Below are 26849 nucleotides of genomic sequence, written 5' to 3' on the forward strand. Positions count from 1 at the left end.
TCCTGCGAAGCTGATTAGGATAATGCAGAAGGTGCTGGGATGCTCCCCCCCCCTTCCTCAGGGTAACCTCCAATACATTCATAATGAATTATACTGTAAAATGAGGGAAAAAGAGAAGGTGAGGTGGGGAAGCTGCAGTAGCATTTAAATCGCAGACAGGACAGAATGAATAACACACACACCAACAAAATTGCAAAATATGAAGCCAATAAAGCTTTCAGGGAAAGCAGGGGTAAAGGCGAACTCTCATATGGGTATCAGGATCCTCCCCCCCCTCACATGTGTATAAGTCCTTACAAGACTGAACTGTAGCACTCCCAACTCTTCTTCAGAGGGATTCCACTGCACAGACTGGCATCCATAGGCTTCAACTTGAATGAACATAAATTTCCTTGGACAAACTGTAAGTTACTTTAAAGACATAGCTAACAGCTACTTCAGTCTTTCTTTCTTTACTCTTAAGTAAATGCAGGGAACCCAACTAAAATACGGATTGTAGCATGGTGGCAAGTGGAGCATTAACCTGTTGCCTCTTGCCACAGTCCCAATCTGGATTGCGGCTCACACTCCCACAATTTATTTTCCCCAAAAGTGATCTATTCATTATGATTTAAGTCCATACACAGCATGAAAGCTGGGACAATGGTCCTCCTGGTAGTGTGGTTATTATTTGGTGCAAATGGTCTGGTAGATGTTGGCTTCAGTGAAAATGACCCCCCCCACACACACACACACAAACATCATGGAATGTTGGGAAAAGAACACATTTTGAAATTGGGGAGTGCAAAATTCACCACTACTTTTCCCAACTCCTTTAAAAAGTATACAAAATGTAAAACAATTTAAAAAAAACAGTTCTGGGGTCCGTTAAAAACAAACAAACTTAGCATTATTAAGTGCCTGGGAGAAGAGAAAAGTCTTGACCTGGTGCCGAAAAGATAACAATGTTAGCGCCAAGTGAGCCTCATTGGGGAGATAATTCCATAATTGGGGGGCCACCACTGAAAAGGCCCTCTCCCTTGTTGCCATCCTCCGAGCTTCCCCTGGAGTAGGCACTCAGAGGAGGACCTTAGATTTTGAAAGCAGTATACAGGTAGGTTCATGTTGGGAGAGGCATTCCATCAGTTATTGTGGTCCTAAGCTGTGTAGGGCTTTACAGGTTAAGACCAGCACCTTCAGGAATCCGCGATTCACATTGCGAGCTCAAAAATGTATAGGCTTCAACTTCTGATCACGCATGAGTCTGTTTTTGGTCCAGAAGGTGTGAACTAGGTAAATTCTGATCAAAAGCAATCTGAAATGAATTTCTAATACAACCCTGATTTAAAGTTATAGTATCTCACCAGATCTACTGCTAGTAGGGCATAGAGGGTGTCACACATTTGGATTCCCCAAATCTTGGAGATAGAACTACAGTGTTTACCTGGTGGTGAAGCAGCACTAGCGATGATGCCAGTGGGGAGGTAGCTTCTTCTGGCTCCTTCTGTACTAGACCTCCCTACTTTTTCTCATGCACACCAGGTGCAAAGAGTCCTGAGAAATATGACTTCCCATGCACCTCATGTTCATTGTATGGACTCAAGTTTCCTAGGTTCTTGCCTTTGCAGCAGTTTATGTTAAGGGTGTGCACGGACCCCCCACTCCGCTTCACTTTAAGATCCGCCATTTTCGGATCGGCCCGCTCCGCCCCGCCCCCACTCCGCCTGTGCCCACTCCGCTCCGCTCGGAGCTCCGGATCTGGATCGGAGCTCCGGTCCCCCCCCATAGGAGGGCGACGGCGGCAGAGCCCGGTAAGGGACCAAGGGGGAGGGGGCCTTACCTGCCTCCGTCCGCGGTCCGTCACCATCTTCAATTGAGCCCATGGTTCCACCAGGAAGTCTGGGCCGCAAATGCGGCCCAGACTTCCTGCTAGAACCAAGGGCTCAATTGGAGACGCTGACGGACCGCGGACGGAGGCAGGTAAGGGAGAGGAGGGCGGGGGGCGTTACCGGGCCCTGCTGCTGTCGCCGCATGGGCGACAGCGGCAGGGCCCGGTAAACCCCACTTACCTTTCCGGTGGAGCTCCGGATCGAGGCGAAGGATCTGCCTTCACCTCGATCCTCTTTGCCACGCTCTGCCGGCCCCCCAATCCTCTTCGCCTCCGCCTTAAGGGCAGGTGAAGCCCCCCGCTCCGCTACTGCTTCTCCGGTCCGATTAGAAGCGGAGCACATCCCTAGTTTATGTACCAGTGAAGTAAGGAGATGTTTCAGCTCATGTTATGGACTGATCTGGAGAAGAACTAGCACTTGATTCATAAAACAACCACAAATTACAAGGTGGGTAAATTTGTATTATATGGGAATTCATGTCAGTAGCCACATGGATGTTGTGAATCATTCCACAAAGCTCCCTCTTCAGATTGCAAATGACATGATGAAAAATCACACCATCTGCATAATGAACCACTGCACACAAATGGCTTGTGTCTTGGAGCAATTTAAAGACTCTTCCAAGCAGTGACTATACACTGATCTATAACTTCTGCCTCTTGCCCATTCCAAAAGATCCTGGTAACTGGCTCCAGATGGATGCCCAAGCCGAGGCTGAGGGAGCAGGCTGCTTTCTAACACCAATAATGGCAGACTTATTTTCAGGATCAGAGACCATTTGTCCTGTCTGGATTTATGTAGGTTATTTCCCAAGAAAATATCAAAGGCATCTGTTTGCCATGGTTCAAGGACCAGGAGAGCAGGCTTGGTGATGTTGCAATATTTTAACATGCCAGGGTGTAAAATAAATGGCTCCAAAGGTTGTGCGCCTAAAGCAGTCCAATATTTTTCTGGCAGCAGAAGTTACGATGATGACCAGCTCTAGGAGGGCACTCAGAACACTGTTGTTTGTTGAAGGCATGCTTGTCAAACACACGAACCTCATTTCTGCTCATTAAAGAACGAATAGCGAGCATATGCAAACCAACCCACCATTGGATTAACACGTCTGGCAGGGGAGGAAAAAAAGATAATTTATCAGCATTTGACTCTTTCTTTCTCCCCCTGATTGCCATTGGCTATCTGATATTACAGATGCATTACTTTGTCCTGTAAACAGATATATCTAGAGAATAGATTTGGCCCTGGTGTCCTAGGGAAGGTTATCTTTAATTTGAAATTGACATTATGCAGATAAGGTCATTTTAATTTACTTTAGAGACACAAGAACAGTGCACCAATGGGATAGATAGCTCTAGATGCATGATGAATCCCCTTCCTTCAGGGCAAGGATGGTGATGCCTTGCAGAGAGCTTGCTCATGCTGATCCTGGACAAGGAATTTGTTTAAGTGGCCTGCTGGTTTCTTTCTAATTCTTCATTGCTATTAATAAACACTATCAAGATTATGTTTAAGTCAGGGAGCACTCAGGAGTGGTAGAAACATGAAGTCAGCTCAGAAATCTGAGGCTATCTGAAGAAATGCCTCCTCCCGTATGTACCTGCCCAGACCCTAAGTTCATCCTCAGGGGTCCTTCTCCGCGAGCCCCTGCCAAAGGAAGTGAGGCAGGTGGCTACCAGGAGCAGGGCCTTCTCTGCTGTGGCACTCCAGCTGTGGAATGAGCTCTCTAAAATGGTTTGCTTGGCACCTACATTATATGCTTTTAGATGCCAAGTGAAGACCTTTTTATTCTCCCAGCATTTTAACAGTCTATAAATAAATTTTAATTTGGTGTTTTAAATTTGTTATTTTGCATTGCTGCTGTTTTTATCTGGTTGAGCTTTTATATTGTATTTTGTATTATGGTTTTATACTGTTGTTTTATACTTTGAATGGTTTTAATTTTTGTGAACCGCCCAGAGAGCTCCGGCTATTGGGAGGTATAGAAATGTAATAAATAAATAAATAAAGTTTTCTTTCAATTTTGTTTTGCATAGCGAGGCACATCAAGGAATGGTATTTCCTATTCTATAATGAACCTTTCTTTTGGACATTTGCTATGACATGAAGACGTCACCCAATCTGCTTAGGAGGAATGCAAAACCTTTTCTATCGGGTGACTAGGAAGCATGAAGTCAATGGCCACTCACCACTGCTGCGTCACAGTCTCTGCCTCCGTTTGTGGGAGTGAGGGAGAGGGTGAGGGACAGGCCTTGGTGGGTGCCTCAATGTCAACCTCTGAGTATGAATGTTGGAGTACAACCAGGGAGATCTGGGTTTTAGTCACCATTCTGCCAGAAAGCACTGGGGGCTCATCTACACCTATGACTCTTCTCGATCCTCCGAGAGTGCAGGACACAGAATACAGGGCTCAAGTTACAAGAAGCCAGATTCTGGCTGGACATCAGGAAAAACAATCCTCACTGTAAGAACAGTACGACAATGGAAACAATGACCTAGGAAGGTTATGGGCTCTCCCACACTAGAGGCATTCAAGATGCAGTTGGACAGCCATCTGTCAGGTATGCTTTGAGGTGGATTCCTGCATTGAGCTGGGGGTTGGACTCGATGGCTTTATTTATTTATTTATTTATTTTATTACATTTATATACAGCCCCACAGCCGAAGCTCTCTGGGCGGTTTACAACAATTAAAAATGGAAAACATTAAAAGTATACAAAAATTTATAAAACATAAAAACAGTATAAAACAACAGTATCCATTTTTTTAAAAAAAGGCTCCTTCCAACTCTACTATTCTATGATTCTGTGTTCCTGGGCTTTCTGGCTTCTGGGACCTTTATTCAGGGTGCACATGCCAGTGTGACATCCCAGAAGTAAAGAGGGACATTCTGGCATGGCGTGTTTTTTGTTTTTTTTTAAGCAGGAGCCAGTTGTGCAATTGTGGCACCCTGATCCTGCCCAAATTATAAGTACAAAACACACACACACACACACACAAACACAAAATAAAAACTCAGCACCAAAAAGAGCTGACAGCCATCCCGGGGATGGCAAAAGTGCTACCCACCCCTACCCCGATGGGCACGGGACCCCCACCACACAGATCTGTGCCCGTTTGCTGTGGCCCTACTCACAGGGAGGACCCAGGAACCCATGCCACACTGTCCATGGTCCTTGGGGTTGTCCCAGGACCATGGGAAAAATCATGATAAAAGTAGTCCATTTTATCCCAGGGAAAGTGAGTGGTCGTCCCCAGTTGACCCCAGGATCCCCTGTGCATCATTTGGATGCATAGGGATGACCTCAAGATGACCCCAGGATAAATGGCTGGTGTAGCCATGCCCTAGGTGACTTTGGGCCAGGTGTGAGGATAAAATGGAGAGGAGGATCATCTTTGCTGCCTTGGGCTCCTTAGAAAAAAGTGGTGTATGTCACATTATCCGAATGTCTGCCTTGCCTGAGGCACGCTGGGGTATAACATTGCATAATTCAAGTGTTGACATGGTCCATGCTGCATTCACATGATAACATGATTTGAGCTTGTTTGTGTTGTTGATGTCATTTTGTTGTTTTCCTCACTGTTATTTTGTTGTTGTTTCCTGGTAGTGTGATATCTCTGTGAAGTTTTGGCATGAGGAAGAATAATCCTGAATTCACCTAAGCAGAGTCTCTCTCTCTCTCTCTCTCTCTCTCTCTCTCTCTCTCTCTCTCTCTCTCTCTCTCTCTCTCTCTCTCTTTCTCCCCCTCCCTCTCATTGGAGACCTTACATCTGAATCACAAGACTGCATGTTCTTGAGGTAACTACAGAGCAAAATGAGTGATGGGAGAGCCAGTAAGATTTTCCTTTGGTTCTTCACACCACGCATAAAGCTCAACCTGCTTCTCTCCAACCCCTGACTCCTGTGTTAGCCTTCATTTTTCATTTCCCAGTTCTACCTGAACAAAGAAGCCAAACAAAAACAAAACAAAGATTCACCTTAGGAAATGTATTGAGGATTGCAACTTCATTTATTTCAACTTCTTTAAGCACCCTTCATACTTAAAAGTGAAGGGTCACGTTATACCAGCCGAGGAAGGCTAGATAAAACAACAAAGACTGGAGAGGAGAAAAGCAGGGAGAGTTCATTCAATGTGTAACTTGGTTTGATTCAACATCTGGTTCAGACTGACAAAAAATTTTTTTTTTCCTCATGAAGAATTCAAATGACATTTTTTTCCCCCACCCGACCCTCAGAATTTATATCTAAAACAGCTTTCTTTAATCTATTGCCCTTGACATATATTGGACTCCAATTCCCATCATTTCCAGTAGGGCTGTGCTCCGCTTCTCATCAGAGCGCAGAAGCAGTAGCGAGGCGGCCTGATTCGCCTCCGACAAAGGCGGAGATGAAGCGGTTCGGGGGGGCTGCGGATCAAGGCAAAGAGGATCGAGACCAAGCGGATCCTTCACCTCAATTTGGAGCTCCGAAAGAAAGGTAAGTGGGGGCTTACCTGGCGCTGCCGCAGTCCGTGCGGTGATAGTGGCAGAGCCAGGTAAGGGGACAGGGTCTTACCTGAGTCCGTCGTGTTCCGGCAGCAGATTCACCTGAGGCTGAGAGCTCAAATAGGAAGATCAGGCCATAGTTGCAGCCTGGTCTTCCTGTTTGAGTCCTTTGGCTCAGTTGAAGCAGCTGCTGGACCGTGACGGATGCAGGTAAGGGTGGAGGAGGGAGGGGGCCTTACCTGGCAGTGCTGCCGGAGCTCCACAGCGGAGCGGAGCGGCCCACAGGCAGATTGACGCAGGGCGGAGTGGGCCCGATCCAGAATTTGCGGATCGGGTACAGAGCAGATCGGGGGGGTCCGTGCACAGCCCTAATTTCCAGCTGCCCTAGCCAATGGCTGTATTCACCAGGATTGTGCTTTTTGTGCTCCTTCCAGATGGTGTGGAAATTACCTGATGGCATAAGATGGAATGGAATCTGGGGCACTGAGCCGATGAAAGCTCATCGAGTCCTAACCTCAACTGGATTCCTCCAACATCCCTACTTGTTTTAGATACAACAGACTGACATAGCTACACATCTGGAAACTGTGCATGTGCGTCTAAGCTGGGCTGCAATCCTATGCTTACCTATTGGGATAAGGGGCATGTCTACACCTAAGGGTGTATTATTATTATTATTATTATTATTATTATTATTATTATTATTATTTATATAGCACCATCAGTGTACATAGTGCTGTACAGAGTAAAATGGTAAATAGCAAGACTCTGCCACATAGGCTTACAATCTAATAAAATCATAGTAAAACAATAAGGAGGGGAAGAGAATGCAAACAGGTACAGGGTAGGGTAAGCAGGCACAGGGTAGGGTAAAACTAACAGTAGAAAGTAACAGTAGAAGTCTGCACAACATCAAGTTTTAAAAGCTTTAGGAAAAAGAAAAGTTTTTAGTTGAGCTTTAAAAGCTGCAGTTGAACTTGTAGTTCTCAAATGTTCTGGAAGAGCGTTCCAGGCGTAAGGGGCAGCAGAAGAGAATGGACGAAGCCGAGCAAGGGAAGTAGAGGCCCTTGGGCAGGCGAGAAACATGGCATCAGAGGAGCGAAGAGCACGAGCAGGGCAATAGTGTGAGATGAGAGAGGAGAGATAGGAAGGAGCTAGACCGTGAAAAGCTTTGAAGGTTAACAGGAGAAGTTTATATTGGATTCTGTAGTGAATTGGAAGCCAATGAAGAGATTTCAGAAGCGGAGTAACATGGTTGGAGCGGCGAGCCAAGAAGATGATCTTTGTGGCAGAGTGGTGAACAGAAACCAACGGACTGATGTGAGAGGAAGGAAGGCCAGAGAGAAGAAGGTTGCAGTAGTCCAACCATGAAATAACCAGCGCATGAACAAGCGTTTTGGCAGAAGAGACAGACAAAAATGATCGAATCCTGGCAATATTATACAGGAAAAATCGACAAGATTTAGCTACTGCCTCAATATGAGGAATAAAGGGAGGGAGGGAGGGGGAGGATTGCAGACTTACCTCTTCTGCAATATTCCCCCAATATGTAGATGGCTGTGTGACATCCCAGAAGGGAAGAGGGACTTCACAGCCACCATTGTTTGTTTTGTTTTAGAAGAGCTGCATATATGGCAAAAAAAGTAAAAAAAAAAAAAGCCCAACACCCCTGCTATCTCTGATATGGCAAAATTGCTCCCCCCACCCCATGGGAATGGAGCCTCCCCTCACAGCTCTGTGCCCAGCCCCACTATTTGCGGGAAGAAGGGATGACCCAGGAATGGCGGTCATACTGCCCACACTCCTCAGGATGGTCCCGGGACCTTGGGCAAAATCAGGATAACTGAGGTCTCAGTTATCCCAGGAAAATGGAGGGGTCGTCCCTGCTTGCCTCCGGGATCCCCTGTACATCATTTGGAATGTACAGGGATGATCTAGGGATAAAAGGATGGTGTAGACATGCCCCAGGTCTCATTAAAGCCATTATCTTTGAGTAGAATACCTAGGATTGCACTGTTGTGCTGCAATCCTGTATATCTGCAATCCTGTAATGGAGCATACCTCTCAGTACATATGTGTAGGGTTACATGATTCACCTTCTTTTTTTTTCTCCAAGTCCTGAACACTAATCACAGCTCAGAAAGAACTAAGCAAACACCCACCCAAAGGACAATTTGTTCTAAAGCTTAAGAGAAATGTAGAAGATCACAGAGCCTTGGAGGTGGGGAAAGGTAGCTGCATAATCAATCAAGTGGAGGGGAGTTCTTCCACTGCTGCTGTTCTGACCTTTAGAAATGCCTTCTTAAACATTTCAGTGTGTGCACAAGTATACTAGCTTACTTACTATCTCCCTGACAGCCCAGCTCCCATGAATTTTAGTAAGAGAGTTACCAACCATGCAAGGTTGTTGTTGAGGATGTTGAACCAAAGGTACAGGGTGTGATTTCCATTGAGACCACAATGTATGGAAGGATGTGGCTGCTAAGCTTATAACTTCCAAAGGAAGTGAGGCAGGTGGCTACCAGGAGGAGGGCCTTCTCTGCTGTGGCACCCCGGCTGTGGAATGAGCTCCCTAAGGAGATTCGCTTGGCACCTACATTATATGCTTTTAGACGCCAGGTGAAGACCTTTTTATTCTCCCAGTATTTTAACAGTCTATAAATAAATTTTAACTTGGTGTTTTAAATTTGTAATTTTGCATTGCTGCTGTTTTTATCTGGTTGAGCTTTTATATTGTATTTTGTACTACGGTTTTATACTGTTGTTTTATACTTCGAATGTTTTTAATTTTTGTGAACCGCCCAGAGAGCTCTGGCTATTGGGCGGTATAGAAATGTAATAAATAAATAAATAAATAAAATAAACTGGTATTCCGTGCAGTTGGGCTGTATCATAGATGCTTCAGAAGTCAAGGCGGGCTATTGGAGAATGATTTAACAATGAGTCATAATGAAGGGAGGGTTGCTCTAGAGCTGGGTGGGAAATTGGTTTTTGTTTAAGTTCATGCAACTCATTTTTTGAAAATAAGTATTTACCAAAGTTTCCAAATGTCTCTATAATTGAGATGGAAATAACTTGGAAATATAATTTATTTATTGAATTTATATACTGCCCCATAGCTGAAGTTCTCTGGGTGGTTTACAAAGATTAAGAACAGTGGACATTAAAAACAAATATACAAAATTTAAAACCATAAAAAGCATAAAATCAGACAATATCCATTTAAAAACAGATGTTCTGGGGTCAGTTAAGAAAAAAACACACAACTCAGCATATGCTGTTAAATGCCTTGGAGAGGAGAAAAGTCTTGATCTGGTGCCAGGAAAAAAAACAATGTTGGTGCCAGGTGAGCCTCATCAGGGTGGTTGTTCCATAATTAAGGGGCCACCACTGAAAAGGCCTTCTCCCTTGGCATCATCTAGGACCACAGTTGGCACTATCTAGAACCAGGACATTGAGTGTTTAGCTCTTAAATTGTGGGTTTGAATCCCTGTGTATTCAAACATGTTTATCGTGATGAATTATGGTTAGCACCTTTCTTTGCCTTCTTCCGACACACTTCACATCTTTAACAGTTGCACAAATGGCAGGGAGATGCAACATAGTCCTCTTCAGACTGTTAATAGTTTGAATTTGTTCAATGCAGCTGGGTGAAAATTTTGATTCAGTTCATTATTGATTAAGAATAGGGCTTCTTTTGAGACCTGACAAGTGCTGAGCAACCACCCTCCCTCACTCTGGAAATTACGTATCCCCCCATTGCATAAATGGGGCCTTCACAGTTGCCATTCACACAATGGGGAAATACATAATTTCTGGAGTCGCCACAGTAGGGTGCAATGGAGGCTCTGGATGAGTGTGGATGGCTGCTGAGTGCTCGCCAGGCTTCATGTACACTCAGAGTGTGGGTTGGCGAACGTGCCGCCGATCTGGGATGGTGGTGGTGGGGAAGTTAATTGGACTCCTGGACACAGTTGGGCACCATAACATCTATAGTTAAGAATTTACCAAAATTCACAACTTTCTTCATATTTCAAGCAGAAAGAACTTGAGGGGGAGGGGGGATATGGGAGGAAAGCAAAACTGATTCATCCAGCTCTAGATTGCTCATACACTGATCTAAGCCAAGTCCCCTCCCCCATGGAATGGACCATGCCAGCTGCTTCTTTGAGGTCAGAAAAGTGACCTCAGAGGAAGAGGGAAAGGAGCATTACAATGGGCAGGGAGAGGAGGAGACCAGAAAGGCCAGGATACAAGACAAGGTGAAAAAATGGTCTAGCAAAAATGCAGGAAGTCAGAGGGTTGGCAGCCAACGATGACCTCTGCTGCTCCTCCTGCCAGCTTCAACATAGGCCCTAGGAATCTTAGAAGCTCCCGAGTTCAGGAGCTGCCTAAGGGCAGTGGAGGCTGGTGTCTCCTATTTCAGTGTATCCACTCTGGGTTTCAGACAGAACTCTAAGGGCTATCCAAACTTCTGAACCCTAACCACAAATCAGTTCAGCACCTTGGATAGCTCCTTTGGAGTTCCAACTGGTTCTGACTGAAACCCCAAGCAGTTTCACAGACCCACTGAAAGTGGGTGTTAGATGTGCTCCAAGATCTATTAGATCTTGGAGGATGCAAATGCTAATATGCTGAGGTCATCAGAGCAAGGAGAAGCCACAGTCAGGACCTTCCATCATGCCTGGATACATTTTTATTTAAGAGCTCCCCACCCTACCATCTACCAGGTGACATTGTTGAGGCCATCAGAGGGAAAAGAAGCAGAAGTCCACCTGCCATTGTGCTTAGATCCAGCTCCATGGTCTCTTGAATTCCTACCTGCTGAAGTTTCTAGCAAAGAAATTGGGCCTACATTTGTGTGTGTTTGTCGTTCCTCTCAATCCCTTTTCCTTATGTGCCCACAAGAAGGGGATGACTGATTTTCTATCTTTGTAAGCCTCACTTTTTGGTTGAAAAGGTATGATGAAAATCCAATAAATAAATGTAAATCCAACATCCCCCCCTTTTTCTTTTTGCCTGAAAACACATTTTAAACTGAAATCTCTAACTGGTTGACCTTGAAATGATGTGGCAGAGAAGAGTATTTCTTCTCCTTCTTCTTAGCTTGTCACATCAACAATAGTTATTGCAGATGAAATTATACAAACAACATCTTGGAGAAGAAGCAAAAAGAGCAAAACTGTAACCGGGTCTTCCCACGCACTAAAGAGAAAATCAATGACAATAATTTCTCTGTTTCATTAAAAAGGAACAAAAGGGGGGGGGGAGAGAGAGAGAGAAGGCACTTGTTAGGTAATAAAAACCCACTTTTTCTTTGTTAGAGAAATACGCGAAGGGGAAACTGCCACTAGGGAATGGAAACAATCAACTGAATGCAGAATATTTGGAAGGGATGTTTCATGGAGAAACAATGGAGATGGATTTCTCCGTGAAACACTTCCATTCCCACATTTTTACTGATGAAAATAGAGACACGTCTGTATCTTCATTCCGAGGATTACTTCACAAGCCTAGGAATGTATAAGAAATGCATTTTATTCTCTTTTTTATTATTATTATCATCATTTCCCCAGTTTGCACCTCCTGGACTGACTCTGATGCAATCTGTGGTTGAACTAGGGATATCAGGTGTGGGGAAATCCACCCCTTTTTCAGCTTGCAAGATCCCACACACACACAAACACACACACATCTCAACTTGCATTAGCGAGCCAAGCCATGAGCTTCCTGTAGAAACTCAGGGCATTGTGGTGGAAAAAGTGGTGGTCGGAGGCAACATGCTGTTGCCACCTGCTGCTACCATGCACAACCCCCCTCATGCTCTCCTTGCTGAGACCGGAAAGGAGAGGATGAAGGTTCTGTGCATGGCAGCAGCACATGCTGGCATCAGGAGTCCCTGTGGTTTCCATCCACCACCTGCTACCACCAGCAGCCGAGCTGCCATGCACAAATCACTCCTTCTCCCCCTCCGGGGTCCTGAGAGAGGAAGAAGGAGCCATCTGTACACAGTGGTGGGGTCACTGTGTGCAGCACCTCTCTCTCTCTCCTTCTTCTCCTAGGCCCCGAGAGGAGAAGGAGAGACTCATGCGTATTGACTACACTGTGCACAAATGGCTCCTTCTCTCCCTCCTGGGTTGATTTCTTTTAAAATAAAATGTAGTCTCCCCAAGTGCTGGCTGGCCAATAATTATTAAAAACAGTCTAAAAATGTTATTCTTAAACACATTCTCTCTCTCTCTCTCTCACACACACACACACACACACCTTCAAAAAAGCCTAAACCTAAACGGTGAGATAAGCATCATGAACTAGGGTATGAATGAGTTTGCAGCTTTTGAGAAAAGGGAATTCTCACTAGAAGTGAGAGATTGGGGACTACATTGCCACCACTGTTATCACCATTCCATCAAAACACAACACCTACCTAAACTTTATTTAACCTTCTTCACTCAAGGCAGCCAAACATTACATAATATACATGAGAGATGAGTGCGAACTGGCCAAAGGAGTCCTGGCGAAATGTGCATATGGGCTCCTCTGTGAATGTCCTATAAAAGTTTTAATACTCACGATGAAACATTCAAACGGAAAGCTGCAAAAACCTGTACACTCTGTCTACTATAATCCTTCTCTTACTACTAATTTCACTACTACTATACTTGAACAATGGAGATCAGGCTAACACAAAAGCCAGGCCAAAATGTTTTCCATTCCTTGAATTAATGGATTCAGAATCTAAACACTGACACTGAGCTATTAACAAGGAGACAGAATACCTTAGACAGTATATGTTTGTGAATCCAAGTTTTCCAAATGTTGAGGCCAAATCCTACTGTAAGAAGTCTTGTGCCTTCTTCCACTATTGCAGAATTAGATTATTATTTTTTAAAAGGTGACTTCTGCGTGTGTTTGCTTAGATGTTCTCCTCCTGCTTTGTGCTGGATCCCAGATTGTTTAAGGCCATGGCACTATATAGCAACACCTTTGGATTAGAGCAATGGTGACTCTCCAGAAGTTGTTAGAATGCTACTCCACCAGCCTTAGCCACCATATCTGATGGTAAAGGAAGAGGTAAAATACAGTACCAGGCCAGATAATTAAAACACAGCAGCACAAGACCAACAAAGATATGAAAATGCAATATTAGAGAGTAGGCATATCTGAAATTCATACATCAAAATAAATGGCACTTTACACAGAACAATTCTCCAAAGTGCAGGGAGGTGCTTTTACCCATTCATTAAGAGGCAAGGCAGTTCTAGACACTGTGTACCGTTTCCCCAAGGATTGTACAGAAGAGCCAGGTTAACATTCAGTGACATTTCAGCATGTTTCAAAACTAACAATTTTGATGTATATGATTTTGCCAGGTCATGTTTAATGTATATCCTTCTAGACAGAAGAACAAAACTTTGATATTGCCTGGAATCATGGCATTTCAGAACAAAAGAATTACAAGCTCCTTAATCAAAGCAGTGTGAACCTAACACAAACCTGAGCTGAAAGTTCAAGAGAACTTTGGACTTGAAATATAATAGTGTGAGCAAAACTAGAAGCTAGGGAGCTTAAAGAATTCTTTATTTCTCTCTTCACTGCAGAAGATCTAGGGAAGTTGCAAAGATCTCACATTTTCAGGAAGGGACAAGAAAGTCTGAAGAACTGAAGCAAACAGTGATGGTAAGAGATGAAATTCCAGGACTTTTGTTTTAGTTTAATTTGTATTGATATTTGTATTATTGTACATAGCCAGGATATGTTACAAGTATTTTAAAACAAATCTAAGTAATTGCTGTAGTCTGGGCCTCTCAGTTTTAAAACCATGTGTTTAATTTCATGGTGCTGTGAGGTTTGCTTTGTAGATGTATTTTATGCATACTTATTATTTTAGGGTAATATGTTCTATTTTGTATTTTAAAAACTGTTTTTTGTTTGTTTATTGATTTATGCAACTCATTCAGCATCATATTAGGGGGCAACATACAAACATCATAAATAAAATGAATATTGATCAAGGCCAGATCTACACCAAGCAGGATATGACACTTTGAAAATGGTTTGAAAACTGTATGTTTGAAAACTATATTTGTCCTAGGCCGCAACGGTTGTCACTACTGCACTACTGTTATAAACTATTTTAAAACAGTAGCGTAGATCCTGCCCAATTAAACATACACAAATACATTAGCTACTTGAAAGTCCTTAAATAACTGAACTGAACTAAAATTAAATAATGGCTGTTCCATGTGTTTGCAAAGCATAGTCTGAAAAGTGTGCCCACGGATATCCTGCAAAGCCTTAAGAGGACACAATTTCTGCTGCAGCAAGTACCAGTGATGCAACCTATAGATGAATGCTTTCATCCCATTCCATTCTCTTATTGCCCAAAGCTTCACTTTGCTCAAAATTACACTTTGCATGCTTTCCAATTTAAACTTTTGGGCAGAGCCATCATGATCCTTGCACTGGCCCAATGAGTAGATTCACAATGGAACCACGGCTGCCCTCAGAGATCTGCTGGAACACAAGTGGCCAGGATGGGCGAGGTAAGGAGTTTTCTTTGCTGCCCCCTTCTCCTGGCTGATAGCAGTCATTTCTCACATCCCAATCCTGGGGACTCATTGGGAAATGTGGGCGGCTCTGTGGGCTTTGGGTCAAGGGGATTCTAAACTGCCCAAAGTCCAACAGTGCCTCAACTCTGGCATACCTTCCCCACCCCCAGGGCTTCAGCTAGCTCTTGCCAGAGGACAGCAGCCTTTGGAGGATCCCCACCTTTGCCCTTGCATCAATGGGGCCTTTAAGGCCACCCTTGGTGTAGTGTGTGTGTGTGGGGGGGGACTGCTCATTTATGGAGGTCACCAAAATGTGTACTTACTCGGTTGCATCAATGATGACTGCCACAACACAGGCTCTGAACAACAGACCTGGCCGCGGCTACTCCATGCTCAAGCCAAGCACCACCGCTTGATACGCCTGAAGCAAGGGATAAAAACCACCTTTCTCCAAACTATGTGGAGAAAGGGGTTAAATGGAGAAGGATTTTAATATATAAAATAAAACACTGTGAGTTATATGTGCTGAGGAGAATTATTGTCAGAGTGGGCGCTAAATGTGTAAACCTCTGATGATAAATGCCAAACAGACACGTGGGATTTTTATGGTAGTTAAAAACAAAAGAATTAAAATTTATTTTTAAAAGTTCACAAGTTTTGTTTCAAATAAAACATTTAAAAACTTTTTTGAAACCTTTCATCCAATCCTTTCACTCATTCACATATGCACTTTCCTTTTTCTCACACAATCAATCTTGAACTTTCTTTATTATCAGTATTGATTAATATACATCAACTACATGCACACCACACTCTAAAGACACCACTCTCTACACTGACCCTCAAATTTCCCAGTACCTAACTAAAGACTCTAAGAGTACCTAACAAGTCCCTCACAATCCCCTCAGTCCTTCCCTTATATGTCACTCCTCCCCCTCCCCAGACATTCTAACTCCACCCACTCAGGCCAACATTCTAAAACCCACAGACTTACAAACTGCAGACATACATTTGGGAACTGACTTGTGGGGTGTAATGCCACAATGACCACCAATGATGAAGGAAGGTGGAAGTGTGTGATTTCGGCACTCAGGCAGGCAGCTGCAGAGTGCTTGCTGAGCCTCAGAAGAGGCAGCCCAGTGAGTGAGGGCAGACGGTAGTGGCAATGGGGTGAGCACACACCCTCCCAAGCCTGGAGTGGGTGAGTTCACCGATCCCTTGCTCATGGACTTCTTGCAAGTATAATTAAGGATTCAAAAAGGATAAAACATCCCCCCCACAAAAAAAAGAGCTTTTCTCCACTGCCAGAACTAACCTCTATGACATCATAACCTCATCCAGCCAGAGGATCTGGGGGTTAGGAAAAGAAGAAGGTGCTACATAGTGAGTAAGACCATTCGTAGGTTAGGATTGCACTTTAAGTCTAAACCTGATTTTGGAATTAGTAATTGCAGAGTTTCCCACTATTTCCAGGCCCTTATTGTTTAAAAACACACACACACACAAAAACAGGTTACCAATATGGAACAGTGCGTATGCTTGTTAATGAAGAGAAAGGACTCTTGTTGTGACTCTTGTAATTGCATCAAATGGCACTATATTCTAATCAATGATCATATGTGCTGATGCATATGAGAAAAAGAAGAATACCTGAAAATTTCAGCAAGCTGCATGTGTACTACTGTCTGAATAAAACCCAGAAAAGAAAAGAAAAGAAAAGAAATGACAGAAGGGAAGAAAAAAAAAAAGACTAGCAGATGGCAAATGCATCAGTGCCGCCCCATAAATGAGATCAAGTAATCTGGAGCCCTCAAAATATAGAATATAAAAAAGAATCTAACTCAATCATCTTTGTAGTGGTGGGAACTTATTTAACCTTATCAAGTGAAGAAACCAAGCTGACGAATCTATGCAGAAGGGAGCAAGAAGTGAATGAGTGATCCTTTTACCCTTAACACATGAAAGGCTTACCCCAAAATCAAGGAGTGAAGCAACATTCATATATTGAATTGTTCTGAATGGTTCCGTTTCAATTATTGTGCTACTTCTTTGTGAGTCATTGGAACAAACAAATTAATAGAATTCTGAAAACTGAGAGCAAAACCAACAATGATGCTCAGGATTGAAACACAACAGGAGAAGGAGTAGTTACTCCCTTTTTTATTTTAGGCTAATCATGGTCAGGATTCTATGTTACTGACAATTATCACAGTTAGATAAGTGGGAAAAATCTTCCAGGTAAAATACACAAGGTCATGCCAACCCTAACCCTCACATTACCTTCACTGATATGAAATAATACAAAACAACAAGAAGAAGAATGCCTCAACTGAGATTTATTCCTACCTTATTCACTGCACAATCATCCATGACAATTCCTTTTTGAAACAGGACTTCTCCGGAGAGCTGAGAAGATAATGGCAAGGAAACAATATACAGCTCTATTATTATTTTGTTCAAACACTGCAGTCCGTCTAGGTATAAGACATTTGTGATCATATGTATGTGAGAGTATGTGTGCATGGGTGCACACACTCACACACACACGTAATTTGTCAAGGTTCTCATTAACCCATACATAAGAGCAGCCATTCTGGATCAGACTATGGGTCCATTTAGTCCAGCACACTGTTCACACAGTGGCTGAACAGCTGTTGACCAGGAACCCATAAGCAGGACACAGGTGGAACAGCACTGTACCATCCATGTTCCCCAGCAACTGGTGTACATAGGTGTACTGTCTCTGATGCTGGAAGCATCAGGACTAGTACCATTGATAGCCTTCTCCAAAAATTTAGCCAACCCCCCTTTTATAAAGCCATCCAAACTGGTGGCCATCACTACACCTTGAGGTAGTGAATTCCATACTTTAATGCTGCACCATGTGAAGAGTTATCTGTCCTGGATCTACCACCAATCAGCTTCATGGGATGACCCCGGGTTCTAATATTCTGAAAGAGGGAGTAAAATGTCGCCCTATCCACATTCTCCACACAACATGCATCATTTTGCAAACCTCTAACATGTCTCCCATTAGCCTCTTTTCCACCCCAAGCTAAACATTCCCAGCTGTAGTAACTGTACTAACCCAGCCCCTTGATCATTTTAGTTACTATTTTCTGATCTTTTTCCAGCTCTACAACATTTTTTTTTAAAAAAATGTGGGGACCAGAACTGTACACAGTATACTAAGTGTGGTCGCACCATGGATTTGTATGACACTGGCAGTTTTATTCTCAATTCCTTTTCTAATCATGCCTAACATAGAGTTTGCCTTCTTTACAGTTTGCTTTCTGCACCAGTTGCTGGGGAACATGGATGGGAGGGTGCTGTTGCACCATGTCCTGCTTGTTGATCCCTGGCCGATGGCTGGTTGGCCACTGTGTGAACAGAGTGCTGGACTAGATGGACCCTTGGTCTGATCCAGCAGGGCAATTCTTATGTTCTTATGTACAGCGGCCACACATTGGGTGTACATTTTCAACTTAGCATCGTTCAACATAGCAACTTAAGATATGGCCTGCCTCCCCACACCCTGCTGACAAGTGCGCACACTGTTGTCTTTACTTGTCCCTTCCAATCAACCTATACAGCTATTAAATGGGAAACATATTTCCATCCCTCATCCTCTCCCCAAGAGCCAAACGCATTTGTTCTTTGTGGTCCAGCATAGAGGGAGGGGAAATAGGGATGTTGAAGAATTTCATGTGAGTTTGACAATCACTTGAAAGGGGGTTGAATAAATTCCTGGAGAAGGCTATCAACGCCTACTAGCCCTGATAGTTATGTGCTGCCTCCAGTATCCAAGGCAGTAAGCCTGGGTGCACCAGCTGCTGGGGAACATGCGTGGGAGTGTGCTGTTGCACCATATCCTACTTGTGGGTCCCTCATCAACAGTTGGTTGGCCACTATGTGAACAGAATGTTGGACTAGATGGACCTTCAGTCTGATCCAGCATGGCACTTCTTACGTTCTAATGATTCTGCACCCTTAATTTAGCAAGTATGCTAAAATCAGAGTTGTTATTATTATTATTATTATTATTATTATTATTATTATTTGCTTCAAAAGAGAAGTCATGTTTTTATTCACATGCAAGTGTAGACAAATGTAATTGATCTATCAATCATGTGAGGATTCAGTGGATTCATCAGCAAAGGTTTCTTTAATCAGTTGACAGCCCTAGTTCCAATGACAAACAAGTGTCAGCCTTAGCCCAGCACCCTGCACGAACACAGTAAGCCAGTCAGTGCTTTAATTGGTGAGCAATGCACCATTACGCCACTTCTCTCTTCATCATCAGAACTGTCTTTTACAATGTTCCCCACACAAGGGAATGAATGTGTACATACGCACATATGCACTTCTGCAAAAAAGAAAAAGAAAGCGGAGGGATGATCTCTATGCCTATTCTGCATAGGAAAAAAAATGAGCACCAGTACTAGAATTTGATCTAACAAAACAGGAAACTACAATTACAAATTACAAATCCTACCCTGGCAATAATAACAGCATATCTGCCTTTGGAACTGAAATGCCTTAGAATCATGTAAGGGACCTCAAAGGTAATCTAGTCCAAACATCTGCAAATGCAGGAAATCTGCCACTACAGCATTCCTGATAGGTGGTTTCTGAATAATAATAATAATAATAATAATAATAATAATAATAATAATAATAATTTATTTCTTACCCGCCTCTCCATTTTGATCGAGGCAGGGAACAACAATAAACTATAAAATACATAAAACTGAATTAAAACATAATATACATTGTTAAAAACATCCTAAAAACATTCTAAAAAATATTTTAACATTCCACTGGATAGGCCTGCCAGAAGAGATCAGTCTTTATAGCTTTCTTGAATGCTAGTAGACTGTTAAGTTGATGAGTCTCCTCTGGCAGGCTATTCCACGGTCTGGGAGCAGCAGAAGAGAACAACTGTTACCTCTGGGTAACAGTTGTTAACCTAGTTTTTGCTAGCTGAAGTAGATTTTCCCAAGAGGTCCTGAGTGTGCGGGGCAGATTGTATGGGAGAAGGCGATCCCGTAGGTAGCCTGGACCCAAACCACATAGGACTTTAAAGTTGATAACCAACATTTTATACTTTGCTCGGAAAGTAATTGGCAGCCAGTGAAGAGATTTTAAAACTGGTGTAATGTGGTCACCCCTATTTTGAACTAGTTGAAGTTTCCAGACTAGGCACAAAGGTAGTCCTATGTAGATCGCATTGCAGAAGTTGAGCTTTGAAGTTACCAGCATGTGCGCTACCATCATTAGGTCTTCTAACTCTAGGAAGGGGTGCAGCTGGCATATCAGCTGAAGCTGATAGTAGGCACTCCTGGCCGTCACATCTATCTGGGCTGTCATTTGGAATGACGGATCCAGAAGCACCCCCAAGCTGTGAACACAGTCTTTCAGGGGGAGTGTAATCCCATCCAGAACTGGTTGACACACCTTCAAACCCAGGTTGTGGCCTTTGACAGCGAGCACCTCCATCTTGTCTGGATTCAGCTTCAGTTTGTTTTTCCTCATCCAGCCCATTACCGCCTCCAAGCATTTATTCAGAGGAGACACGCTACCCTTAACTGATGCTGTTGTCGAAGGCATAGATAAATATATTTGGGTGTCATCAGCGTACTGATAGCCCCCTGCCCCATGCCTCCGGCTGATCTCTCCCAGCCGTTTCATGTAAATATTAAATAGCACTGGGGAAAAGAATGCACCTTGTGGTACACCACACAGCAGCTCCTTCTTTGAAGAGCAGCTATCCCCAAGCATCACCATCTGGAACCTGCCCGAGAGGTAGGACCAGAACCACTGAAGCACATGGTAACAACTTGTAAAGGAGAATCTACCATCTTTTGAGGCTTTATCTCCTAAGAGCTCATACCATCCCTGTTTATATGTTACTTACTGGTTCACATCCATTGTCTATATGACACCCCTTCATGCATCTCAAGATTTCTATTGCATCTAGGAAAGGCAAAGAACTCCACAATGTTATCTAAGGAGTCCTGATTTCTATTAATCTGGAGCAGATTGGCTTTCCCAAAATTGCACAAAATTTCCCAAAATTGCACAAAATTGCACATCTACAGGCTTGATGACTGCTTTGTTGTTGTTGTTTCTTGTTTTTTACTTGCTTGAATTATACACAATTTTTGTCTTATGTAAAATATGAAAACACTACCTGAAAATGTGCACTGAAAATTCAGACTTTTTTTGGGGGGGGGATTTATGCATTTTTACAAATGCAAATTTGCACAAATTCAGGAAACTGGAGAAAATATGATTCTAGCAATGAGCAGACAATGGAACAATAATCTGCAAAATGGACAAGAAACGGGCTTTACAAAATCCACACATCCCTAATTGTAGCACACCTCAAAACTTAAAGTACTTGATCTCCTGATCTCTCATGTAGAGATGCTGTAGAAATCAACAAAAGAACCAAATACTGATTTCTGCAATGACCTGTGTGCAGCCTTTGTCCTTTTCCCCCCACTGTGGTAATGACCACCTTTACCACAGTGGGGGGAAATATGTAATTTCCCCAAGGATGGAGAAATTGCATTAGCTTTCCTCCCTGCAGATGTGTGTGTGGGGTGTGTGTGTGTCTTAAAGTATTTAATAACAGAGACTTGAAGCCCCCGTTGGCAGTGGGGGGAGGAAGAGAAGGGTTTTCCCCTTCTACCCTAATGGCAGCCACCATTAGAGTAGAAGGAGAAAACACTGCTCCTCTCCTCCCCTCCCCTCCTGTGCCCATCAGGGCCTGAAAGGACCTCTTAACGCTTGCCCCGATAGGCAGGGGTGGGGTTGCAGCAAAGTGCCCTTCTTGGGCCTCTGGAAAGCTTCCATAAATTGCAGAGTTTCCCTCACTGCATCAATGGCGGCCATAAATCATTTGCACCTTTACCCTTGCATATATGGGACATTTATGATTGTCATTGATGCTGCCAGGGGAAGGGCACAGTCTATGAAAGCTTATGGAGGGAAGTAAGTGCATAATTTAAGTGTGAGAGTGTGTGTGGTGCAAGCTGAGCCTCAGAAGAGGGTCTCATCGCCTGCCAAGTGGGGGCAACGGCAAATGCAGGGGAGTTCACTACCCCTATGAGGCAGCTTGTTGAGTGTTTTAACTGGAATCAAGATATTCAACTCACAGAGCAACCCCCTGATCTACCAGTCTTGGGGAAGGTTATGCCAAGGACACTTTTTGATGATGTGGAAACATCAACAAATTGGTCTAGATTCTTTTTAAAAAAATCTTATATGAAAAAAGGTGTTTCCGCTTGCCTTTAAAGTCCCAGTTTTATTCATCCATGAGAAGAACCTTTCTTTCCAATAACCATCCCACAACTAATAGGCATCGGAGAACCTATTTAATTGCAGATATATCCTCCCTCTACCAATCTGCTTTCTTTTCTTTCTTTTTTTTAAACTTGTTATAAACTTATCTTGCTGATGCAGCCCAAATGATGTATTATGTGTCAGTGGGAGGCATTCCAAATGCAAGCAGCCCTATCTACAGCTGATATCAGCAGGCTGCATCTCTTATCTCTAATTAAAACACTCACCCAATTGTAGTCAAAATGCTTCATTCTTAAATTGCAATTGGATTTTAAGTGGGGGATTGGAGGAAGGTAGGAACCAGAACAAAAGGTACCAGATTGTCAGATGGATCAATGATTTATCTATTTATTTCCCTCCATAAAAAACAGTCAGAGAAATCAGGGCAGTAGACATGGCACCCAAACGTATTGACGTGTTACCTGATGTCCTGTTTAGACATGGGGGGGAAAACACTTCCTGTTGGTGATCAGGTATGGAGAAGTGGTATTTTGCCCTTTCTCCACCTGCCTTTCTTCTCTCTGGGAACAGTGTTCCATAACTAGAGTGCCACACATCTGAAAAAGCCTAGTATAAAGATGTTGTCCTTTTTTTTCTGCCTGAGCGCCAGATTACATTTTGAGGAAGCTCATGGGGCCCACATTCCAGTGGTGGGAGGGACCAGAGGCAAAAGGGGTGGTGCCAAAAATACCAAACATACCAGCATATTTTAGCTTAAAACTCTTACTGCCCATAACTCAGCCTTCAGAGAGGCGTGTCAACCTTTCAGAATGGAGTTTGGGGTTTTTTTTGGGGGGGGGGGAGGAGATGCACAAAACCTGAGAAGCCACCCAAGAATCAGTAGCTGGTGGAATGGGACATCGGCAGTGTGGTGTAGTGGCTAAAGTGTTGGACTGGGAGTCGGGAGATTCGGGTTCTACTCCCCACTTGGCCATGAAAACCCACTGGGTCACTTTGGGCCGGTCACAGACTCTCAGCCCAACCCATCTCACAGAGTTGTCATTGTGAGAATAAAATGGAAAGGAGGAGGATTATGTACACCACCTGGAGTTCCTTGGAAGAAAAAAAGAGGGATATAAATGCAAAAATAAATAAATAAATAAAGGAAGGAAGGAAGGACCTGATTCCACTCACTCTACCCCGGGACTGAGTTTTTACACCCCTGTTCTAATGGTTATCCACTTTACTGCATTGGTCAGAAGTTGTCAGAGCAGAAGGTTCTCTGAAGTGGATCTAAAGGTTTGGGTGTTGCTATTTTTTCTTCATGCAGTGTCAAGCCATTGAAGATGCAATCCTATGCAGTTGGTCCTATGTAATCCTATGCAAGTGTTTTGTTTTGCTTTTCATGCGGTGTCAAGACCTCATGAAAGGTTTTGGGAGATGCAAATTGCATAAATTCTAGCCAAAAGGGTGGTGGAAGTCCTACAACTCCCAGCATGCTGGGAATTTCAGGACTTTTTTTCTAGCTAAACCTGCATAGGATAATGCTCTTAGAGCATTAAAGGTTCAGACCAGCACTTTAAATTGGGCCTTGAAATGAGAGCCAGTACAACTGACAAAACACAGATGTAATATGGCCAAGACACTCAGGCCCGTAAGTATTAGTCCCACAATTATTTTGTGGGATTATTCTGGTCCAACCATAGATTCCAAACTTCTTCTTTTTAAAATGTAAGTCCCATGTACAACAAAATATCTCATCTTACTTATCAATGCTCATAGCTGCAAGGTGGAGCCAATGGCTAGGGATAGAAGGAATAAGCCTACCACCACCAATGCCTCCATGTCTGTAATTATATAAAGCAAATCAGAAAGCAATGTTGCACGCTAAATATTGAGTATAACGGGTAGTCTGACATTTGGACCACTATGCTACACTAGAGATGTGTGACTAGGAAAACTAATTTCTCCCACGTTGCTTGTTCTGACCTTTGTCCTTTTCAAATTGTGCATATTTTGTGGACATTTTTTTGAAATGTGCACATTTTTTTTCATTGACTAAAGTGTGTTGAACACTTTTTTAAAACATGTGTTTTACATGTGCTGCTTCAAATGTGCACATTTCTGAAATGCATTTTGGGGTGGGGTGGGGAGCAGTATGGAGTTGGAGGTTTGGTTTCAGGGGATGCAAATTGCATAAATTCTAGCCAAAAAAAAAAAAAAAAAATGAATTGCAACACATTTCTCACCCATCCCTATGTCGCAGTAGCTCTCTACAAAGATGACAGTCAAGGTATCAACATCATATATTACTAAACCAGTGGTCATTAAACTTGAGCAGAAACCTTCAATACAACTTGTCTTTCATCAACTGGTCTTTATTCTGTGATAACAATCATTTACTGAAGGTGATCTTTTGCTCAACTTTGTCCGCACCTTTATTTGGGTCAAGTCAAGAATATGCTACTCTGAAGACAGCCCATACTGTACTATTTTAAGTATCTCTGTCCTTCCAGTGAATATATTTTAATCATGTTTTTTCCCCATAACCCACTGGAGATGAAGAATTGTTGTCATCTACTTAATGAATAATCACACATTAAAAATATCAATCCATTTTATGGCTTTTTTTTTAAAGCCCCTAAATGGCACAGCCTAATTACTCTCTGCTCTCATTAAGCAAGTCACTTTTATTAGGCCATCTTGCAATATGGGCAGTACACCTTGGCTTCATAATATAACCATCCCAAATGAACTCTACATTTAATCATTCAGGTTCTACTCTGATATCATCTTCATCTGAATGCATTACTTAAGATTGCTGAGCAAAGGGATAGATTGGAAATGAGATACATCTCTAACCCAAGTGGATGCCATCCAGAAGTCTTGGGCTTCAATTCCCAGCATACTTGATCATTGCCTATGCTGGGTATGGCTGATGGGAATTGAAGTACAGGTTCAAGAAGGCTGCTCTAGCCCTACTCTAGTGTGTTAAAAGTCACCTCTATACACAAGCAGAGAGTAGAGCTTCACCATGTACTCAAACCCTCAAGTTGCACACATGATGGAGAGGGGACCAGGCATTTGCACCTATAGCCATCTTGAGAACTTTTTTGGTGGAAATGTAGGATAGTAATTATGCTTTTTAATTACCTAATGATAGCAACATGAGCAGAAGGGAGGCCTACTTACAAGCAGTTGTATGGCTTCCATTAGATCCATAGTTTTGTGGTTTTGATGTGAGTAGGCTTCATTTCTGCAGCTGTTCACACTACAGGTGCAAACTCCAGTTGTGTTGGCTACTTCATTTATTTATTTTATTTATTTTATTTATTTATTTATTGCACTTATATACCACTCCCATAGACAGGGCTCTCTGGGCGGTTTACAGAAATTCTAAAATTAAGATAAAATTAGTATACAAAATTTAAAATTCTAAAACACAGAACATACACACATAAAGCATTAAAAACCATTAAAAAAAACTAAACATGTGAGTGATTAAGACATGCTGCCATATGCCTGGGCAAAGAGGAAAGTCTTAACCTGGCGCCGGAAAGATAGCAGCGTTGGTGCCAGGCGAGCCTCGTCAGGGAGATGTCATCCATATGACATCGAGGCACAACCCCACCCCCTGCTCACATGTAAAAAAGGGCTTTTGCATGTCAATGGGGCTTATGCCTCTCAACGTTTTCCATCCTATTTGTGGTCAGAGAAGTTGTGTGGATGATTTCGTTGAGTATTCAAGAGGGGGGTATACAACAATTTCTTGGGTTGTGACTCATCAACTAGTGAGGAAGATATAAGCAGTAGCACAGCTTCCTGTACCCTCCACTTTTAGGGGAGGGCACAGATGTCAAAAAAAGAATATCACATCATCATAGAACAGTAGAGTTGGAGGGGTCTATAAGGCCATCGAATCCAACCCCCTGCTCAATGCTGGAATACATCTTAAAGCATACCTGACAGATGTCTGTCCAGCTGCCTCTTGAATGCCTCTGGTGTGGGAGAACCCACTACCTCCCTGCTCATTGGTTCCATTGTCATATCGCTCTAACAGTCAAGAAGTTTTTCCTAATGACCAGCCAGAATCCAGCTTCCTGTAACTTGAGCCCATTATTCCATGCCCTGCACTGTGAGATGATCAAAAAGAAATCTTGACCTTCCTGTGTGTGACAATCTTTCAAAGTCTTCAAGAGTACTATGTCTCCCCCTCAGCCTTCACTTCTCCATGCTAAACATCCTCATTTCTTTCAGTTGGTCCTCATAGGGCTTTGTTTCCAGACCCCTGGATCATCCTCATTGCCTGCTTTAAAGGAATATATTCCTTTCAAGCAGGGGTGGACAACTTGTGGCCCTCCAGATGTTTTGTCCTGGAACTCCCATAAATCCTATTCCGCACAGCCAATGGTAAGGCATGATTGGAAGTGTAGACCACAATGTTCAAAGACCTGCAGCATCCCTATCCCTGGTGTAAAGCATAAAATCAATTTCTTAGAATTCATGAGAATCTGCACATATTAACAATGAAGCTTAGCAGGTTTTTCAGCTTTTCTCCCCACCTTCCTTTTTTTTAACCTCTGGGAAAGAACGGGTGTGTGTGTGGGGGGGAAATAACCCAAGCAAATGCAAACTGTCAAGTCATATATATGAT

The 26849-nt window shown here is 43.0% G+C and overlaps 1 protein-coding gene across 3 annotated transcripts in view; it reads right to left on the reverse strand.

Annotated features, from left to right (window-relative positions):
- LRRTM4 (leucine rich repeat transmembrane neuronal 4) overlaps window positions 1-26849 on the reverse strand; it is a 482836-nt gene that overhangs the window by 234370 nt on the left and 221617 nt on the right. Inside the window, exon 3 of one of the 3 annotated variants that reach the window (XM_063139255.1) lies at window positions 17252-17311. The exons of the other annotated variants lie outside the window; for them this stretch is intronic. Coding sequence (XP_062995325.1) covers window positions 17252-17311 — 60 coding nt within the window. The remainder of the gene's footprint in view (window positions 1-17251; window positions 17312-26849) is intronic. 3 annotated transcript variants of the gene reach the window in all.

Source organism: Elgaria multicarinata, chromosome 12, assembly GCF_023053635.1.
Source record: "Elgaria multicarinata webbii isolate HBS135686 ecotype San Diego chromosome 12, rElgMul1.1.pri, whole genome shotgun sequence".
In the NCBI taxonomy this organism is placed as follows: Eukaryota; Metazoa; Chordata; class Lepidosauria; order Squamata; family Anguidae; genus Elgaria; species Elgaria multicarinata.